Raw genomic sequence first — 7,911 nt, 5'->3', positions numbered from 1 at the left:
CACACACACACACACACACACACACACACACACACACACCGCCCCCGCGCCGCGCGCGCCCCCACAGCCCCCCCCCCCCGCGCGACGCGCCCGGGGAGAGCACACACACACACACACACACACACACACACACACACACACACACACACACACACACACACACACACACACACACACACACACACACACACACACACATATATAAATAATTTTGAAGAGGGTAAAGTTTCAGGCACACACACACACACACGTTTGTGTGAGATTAACCTCTAGGTTATATATATACCTATTATATAAATAATTTTGAAGAGGGTAAAGTAGAGGACAAAAGTTTATGCAGACGAAGTCGTGGGTAACAATATATTTAATTTGATTTCTGACGACATAAAGGATATATGTATCTGATATCATAGAGATAATAAATTTACAATCAAATAAAATGATTTGTACATTTTACAGACAATGAGAAACTCTTGTCACCGATCCTCGTGATCGACTGTCTTGCCAGCACTCCCTCGTACACCCTCGGCGATGTGCGCAAGTAAGATTTTTCTTTTGTTTTATGTACTTAATTGAAGAGGTCTTTGCCATTCCAATGATTATTATATCTATACGTATTTGACGTATTTATCTGTAACTTTCCATATTCCTAGGGAATTTATATTGTTTTGTAATTTTGTGATTCTGATGAGCATATAGCATAGCGATTCAATTTACGGCTGTAAGTTTACTATTATATTATGATAGTATCACATAAATAATTGACAAGCTTATTAAAATTATTTGTCATTCTTAAAATATAGTTTTTTGTAGAAAAGAGTTTATCTACATTACAAAGCAAAGAGAATCGTGGGAGACAGACAAAGTTAGTACCTTTATTATTCACGGGTTCGATTCCTCGCATAGTCAAACATTTGTATTCATGTGTATGATTGTTTGTATTATTCTGGGTGTTTATTATGTACATTACGTATGTATGTGTTATGTATTTACGAAAACGCAACCTAAATATCAGCTGTCAGCTTTATAACAAGCTCTACTTAGCTAGTGGCTATATGGATATTATCATTATAGTCTTAACGTAACAATTTAATTATCACTAACATCCTATAATATTATTCTAGATATTTATTGAACGTTCTCAAATCAGAGGACGAAGTGATCACCCGCGAACAAGAACTAGCCACCAAATACAAAGCGGAAAGTGAGAAAATGAAGGCTCAAATACAAACTTTGCAGAATGAGCCCATAACCTTTCAAAGTTCTCGGTGTGCGGCTTGCAGCAGGCAGTTGGAGCTACCCACTATTCACTTTTTCTGTCAACATTCTTTCCACCAACAGTGAGTATTGTAGTTATTTATGCAATAGTAATGTTTGTATTTAGATCTTCACGCAGGAAAGACAAAGAGAACGCGAAAGATCGCGCGCGGCCCCATTTCGCGCATATCCGCATTTTCAATTGAGCATGATTTAGCGCCTTTTTCAATAATTAATTATCATGTGACTAAGGAGCAAAAACAGAATTATCCATTTATTGATCTTACTAATATTATAAACGCAGATGTTTATGAGTATGGATGGATATTTGTTACTCTTTGATGCAAAAATTAAATTATATAAACATGCAATATTAATTTAATGTATCCATAAATACAACCCTCATATTGCCCATAACTGGTAACCCCGCTCTTGGACAAGAATGTAAGAATAAATTATTCATATTTTTAAAGAACAAAATTACATATAAAATTTACAATTTTGCTGATACATTTAAACGCGATAACACATGCTGAAGAGTGAACAAAAAAAATAATTAAATGCAATCACACAAGATTGCGCACGCTGGCTTTCCTGTACTAAATCGCGCTTAATCCTGCATTATAAGGATCGTGCGTTTTCACGTGAAATCCGTCGAATGTGTTGTGTAAAGGCGGCTATTGAAATTGTGAGGAGTGCGGCAGCTGTTTTCAGAGTTACTCCGAGTCGGAGCGCGAGTGCCCGATGTGTGAGGCGGGGCGCCGCCCGCCGCCCACGCCGCCGCCCGACGCCTTACACCAGCGGCTGCGGCAGGAACGAGACCCGTGAGTTGCACTTCCTTATATTCTTTAATTAGTTTCTATTATAAGTTTGAACAATAATAAGGCCCTAATTTATCTGAATTAATAGCAGTAACACAACTTTCTTTTTAAATTAGATTTGTATTTGTATGTTGTTGACAAATAATATTAAAGATTAACAATATTAATCTTAAATACTAACAATAAACAAAGATGTGCACGTGTGTGTGTTATTTACATGGTAGTGTATGTAATGTTTTTTTATTGATTAAAAATAACCGATTTTTATGTATATTTAAAAATATTAGCATAGAGCAGGAGCTCTATATACACTATAAGTGTGCGAGATTGCATACTGCTCTATCCGCGCATTTTCTTTATGGGGGCTACAAAGCTTTTGCTTCGTGTATTATATAGATAAAAATAATGTTTACTAAAGTTCAAGTTCTTAACTACTATATTATGGATATTTTATTGTAATTCTATCAAGCTTTTCGAAATATAGCAGTACGATTGGATATAATAAATAGTACTTACGTTGTATTATGTTGTTATGAGTTGTACAAAATAAAATGAAGAAGTGTGTACAACGTTCTCAGATATAATACTAAGAATGTCATTAATTAATTAACTACGTTACAAAGGCCCCTATGGCTGATGACACTCGAGCCTTCGTACCTACCTCGTAAAAAATCTAGTATAACGATAAATAAGAATAATAAAATACAGAAAATACATAATACTAGCTTCTGTCCGCGATTTCGTCCTCATGACAATGAAATACTAGTATAAAAATTTACTTATTTCATTTTTCGTCTTAATGACCATGTGCACGTACCTTTTTAGACTTTTATATATACATTTTAAGTAAATTTTTTCTTTGTTCCATTATTATTATCAGTTTTGAATATATAGGTATGTCTCTTACCATCAACGAACTCTCTTCATATAAAATTATTATTATATTACATCATAGAGTCCTTAAGAAATCCAGTCGTTAAAAGGCTACATAGTTGTTATATGCGTACTGGGCCATATAATTGAAACCATAGCGTACTAAACCCACTTCAACATTTATTATATTACTTATGTTAGTGTCGTAGAACAAACTTTTAGTTCTATATAAATGATTTCGTCCTTGTGTGTGATATCTGGAGACACCATTGATAATAAATCAAACGACAGGGTTTATTTTATTAATAAATTAATCCTATGTAGTTTTTTTATAAATACACAAATTTACTACATATATATACAATACTATACAATAATATACAATACTAATACACATATTTATGTATTTATAAAAATAAACTAAGTATTTATATCAGTTGTCTTGTAACTCGTAACACAAGCTCTGCTTATCGTGACTAGATGGCACTATGTTGAATTGTCCAGGTTTATTTATTTATTTAACTAATTCATAATCAGGTAGATGGCGTATTGAAACAATACATAAAATTAATTATGTCTTCCCTTTATTACTTTTTTCAACTTTATTTATACTATAGTTACTAACATATTCTACATAATTTCATCCTAATTTCTTCAGCGATCTTAATGAATTTTATTATATGTAGAAATGTAAAGAATATGATTCAAATTCGAACAACAATATTATTACTTTCTATATCATCACCATCTATGAAAACTCGAATAAATATAAACAAACTCTTTACACAGTTGTGTACGCCACACGTATTCAAAACATTTGACATCACACAGTTTTTGTAATGTGGCAGGTGAGCTGCGCGCGCGCACATTATTACACGTTGCTATTACCTTATCTATCATATACAACTCATTAATATCCATTTATGAACTACTGTTACATAGATAAAGTCGTAATATCGTTAGTATATACATGTCAGTATATATACTGCTGTTGAAGTAAATGTTGTGATGTGATGACTTTGTCCATATTGAAGTCGGTGATGATGCCGCCATTTTCTTGGTGTTTTCCATCTGAAGTCGATGACAGGTATGCTCATGGATATATGATATACTATGTTATCACATATGTTTTTATTATATTATCAGATTGATTGATTGATAAGTTAATACTTATGAGCGTTATATGTTTTTATATATTTTCTACATGTACTAACCGAAGTAAGAATAGTAGAAATTGGAATGTAGATAAAATTAAATTGAAAAAGTGATGTAATATGTATTTAAATTATGACATTTATAATTAAAGTGAGTAATTATTATGGCGATAAACCAATATAATAGTGAAATTGTATTTTTAATGTACTTTGATAATGTTTGAAATCTGGTCTTAACTTATGTACGAGTTTAATTCGTCTGTCAGTTTGATATCTATTAACGTTTCACTAATACACAGCTCAACGGATCTTAATTAAATTAGAACTTAGGTATGAAAAAAGGATTTTAAACATATAGTTTATTTAAAATCCTATTGAATACATCACCTTAAGTCATTTTATTCGCGTAGGATATACATATACATATCTGTATATTTAATTTAATTTAAATAACTTTAATGCACGTTACACATAAGTAAAAAGCACATATGGCGGATTTAACACCTGAATGACATTTTCTACCAGTCGACAATCAGTTGTGCAGAGATAAGTTGTTGGTGGTGCAAATAAATATCATAATATTTTTATAAAACACAAATAAATATACATAAATATCCCTACAAATGTACATAACTAATAATCGGGCAATGAAATAGTGTTTATAGCCGACAGTGAAAACATATTACAACGATATATATATCATAATATGTATATCATATTTTTTTTTAGTGTGTGTATTATATTTTGTAAATTCTACAAGTCTTTGTAAATATCTGCTTATTTTGTTGTGCAGTTACGCGGTAGTGTCGGAGTACTACGGGCGCGGTCTGTTCAACAAGCTGACGGTGGTGACGGGGGCGCTGCAGGAGTCTCCGAGCCAGCCCACCGCCCCCGCAGCCCCGCCCGCGCCCGCCGCCCCCGCCCCCGCCCCCGCCCCCACCTACGGGCCCGGAGCTGAAGCTAAGCTACGGTTACAAGAGGGGCAGAGTAAACAAGGTAATAAAATAATTTAAAAATTACTTAAATTTAAATTTATTTGATAAAGGAACTTTCTATTGATTTCGGCCTCAGTGGTCAAGTGCTTTAACACACCGCTCTTTTTCCGATGATCGCGTTTCGATTACTGGTTGAAGTTCGATTACTCACACGATACAAACATTCATGAGTATGATTTTTTGAGGACCAGTTTGTACATGTTTTTAATACCAATTTCAATCTGTGATCATAGTTATTATATATATATATATATATATATATATATATATATATATATATATATAGGTAAAAATTGGCCTATTTTAGCTTGAAATTTAATAGTAGGTTTATCCGTTAAAAGAGGGATAAAATACCAAACAAAGAAAATAATATATTAATATTATAAATGAGAAACGGCTGAACGGATTTTAATTAAATTACATATGAATATTAGTTGTTTTATGAGGACGGACTTGGGCTATCTTATATCTTAGAAAATAATAAAAGGAAGTGCTATAAGAGGACCTCTCTTAGAAAGTAGTGTACATATATTGTGTATATGTAAAAGTAGCAATATGTGTAAAAATATGTCATAGACTAAAAAGTCTGTTCTATTTTGTGGTTTCTCTATTCGTCCTGCGTTGCTCGTATGAAAATGGTATTTCTAGAAATTATTATAAAATACGTGGACTAAAGTACATCGTTTGCGCCTCTGCAAAACGCTAGGTCAACTCCAAACTCGAGCAAAGTAACATTAGAATAAAGAAGTAATATCGTATTATTATCCCTTATTTTTCAGTGTTTGTGACCAATACAGCGAAACAAGTACCAGCTAAAGGCACCTCAGTGGTCCCCATCCCGGAAGGCAGGATGCGCTTGCTTGAGCAGCAACGGTACAGTTCCAGTCTCGAGGCCAACATGAACAGGTTGGAGCCGAAGGTCCACGTACCGCGCACCTCTCCCCTCGACTCCCCCAGATCTTCAAATAAAGTGGAGGAAGCCATCAGCGCTGGTAGCTCACCAAAGATATCCTCAGTCATAAAGACGGGCACAAACCCATTCGAAGATGAATACGACGAATCTAAAAACCCATTCGCAAACGACGAGGATGTAATCATGCACGATCCCACCAACCCATTCGCAGAAGACGACGACTATGATAAAAACCTAAATCCCTTCTCGTGAAATGAAATTTTCACGAATGTCGGCAATATTTCTAGATAGTCTCGCAATGTTCGAAGTTCCTGATTTTTCGCTTCTCGACAAAGAACAATCGGTTTATATTTCAAATAAAAGTATTACGTAAGAGGATGTAATTATATTCATATATTGTAAATATATTAATCAAATCTTTTTTAACGAAATATAACTAATACTTACATATTACAATAGAGCAAGATCCCAGAACCACCAGACTTTTTATAATGATCTTTAAATTTTTCTTGCTTGTAACAGGTTCGCACATATACGATATAATGATCAACCATCAGAATTTAAAATAAATTATTTTTTAAGAATTTTCATTATCTGAAATCGTCGTCTGGTCTAACTACATAATATCGTACATTTCTTCAAACAATTGGATACGCCTTTCCATTGGTGTGTGAGTACGTCCCGCCCAGTTTGCAAATGCGCCAATCGAACGCCGTAGTCGGCACGGGGCGTCGACTGGACTGAACCTTAAAATGTAAACCCAGGTTAATAACAATACTAAACACACATATATGTAGTAATGATACGTACGTAGAAAATACTAAGAAAAAGTATATTCGTCTGTTCGGAATATTACTTGATGTAGTATATGTAGGAAAGAGAAGGAAGTATTATCCAATCTCTAGCGCACACTGCTGGCGTCATACGGCCATTACGCTGTAACCGGCGAGTGAAAATAGTGTTCTGAGAGTCGATAGTTAGAAAGATAAACAGTATAGTTTACATACACCGCCATCTTTAGTGGACTCCTGGCTAAGATGTTTCTAAGAGCTTCGAAATATTGGGAGCTCAAATAAATTACGATATATATCCAATTTATATAATAGTATGTACAATTATAAAGAACTGTCCGCTTAAAACGCTTTATATATTTTTGTAATTTAGCTATAAAAGCTGTAGAGACTAATGTTTAGATTTCTAAAGCAAAAAAAATTTGTCAGTATAATCCATTCATGTAAATCTTATGTTTCGTTGTTTCCATATATTAGATTGTAATGCAACAATCGTATTAATCACATAATATTATATTGGCGAATGCATAGCACTGTGTACCTTGCATTATCATATTATGATATTATACATGCACTCAAATAACATTAAATGTGTATTACGGTCATTCCAAATATTTAAATTAATATAACCATATTTATTAGGTACTGTACACCTTTTTATGGTGTAATTTCGATATATTCATTAATATATTTTGTACTGCGACACAATAAATTATGTATATTGTTATAAATTATGTAATAAAAATATGTACATGATAAACTGTTGTTTGACGCACTTCTTTTTTTCTGAAATAATGAAAATCAAAAATAATTTATTTATGTAGAACACTTTAACCGTTAATGAACGTCAAGTTTTTCGTAATATTTTTTTTCATACCGTGACGTTCCTAATGTGCTATAAATACCATACATAATATATATCATATATATATATATACATAATCCAGGTACTGCACGTCTTATTGTGCTCTATTGCTGTTACAAAGTAGATTGAATTTTTATTAATATCGCTATAATACAGCAGCTATTAGATTTTACGAATTATTCTAATGCTGTTGGCCTTAGTTGCATGCAGTTTAATTGATCGAAAATAGCGATTAGTGCAGA

At 33.3% G+C, this 7,911-nt stretch overlaps 1 protein-coding gene across 1 annotated transcript in view; it reads left to right on the top strand.

Moving 5' to 3' along the window:
- LOC131851233 (vacuolar protein sorting-associated protein 11 homolog) overlaps window positions 1-7,069 on the top strand; it is a 19,582-nt gene extending 12,513 nt beyond the window's left edge. Inside the window, exons 13-17 of the mRNA XM_059201695.1 lie at window positions 460-541; window positions 1,125-1,340; window positions 1,962-2,081; window positions 4,899-5,101; window positions 5,880-7,069. Coding sequence (XP_059057678.1) covers window positions 460-541; window positions 1,125-1,340; window positions 1,962-2,081; window positions 4,899-5,101; window positions 5,880-6,265 — 1,007 coding nt within the window. The 3' untranslated portion in view covers window positions 6,266-7,069. The remainder of the gene's footprint in view (window positions 1-459; window positions 542-1,124; window positions 1,341-1,961; window positions 2,082-4,898; window positions 5,102-5,879) is intronic.
- The last annotated feature ends 842 nt before the right edge of the window (window positions 7,070-7,911 follow it).

The sequence above is a fragment of the Achroia grisella genome, unplaced genomic scaffold (genome assembly GCF_030625045.1).
Source record: "Achroia grisella isolate CSIRO2021 unplaced genomic scaffold, CSIRO_AGI_Agris_v1 utg782, whole genome shotgun sequence".
In the NCBI taxonomy this organism is placed as follows: Eukaryota; Metazoa; Arthropoda; class Insecta; order Lepidoptera; family Pyralidae; genus Achroia; species Achroia grisella.
The sequence above is the reverse complement of the archived record's forward strand: the minus strand, read 5'-3'. Positions and strand labels throughout refer to the sequence as shown.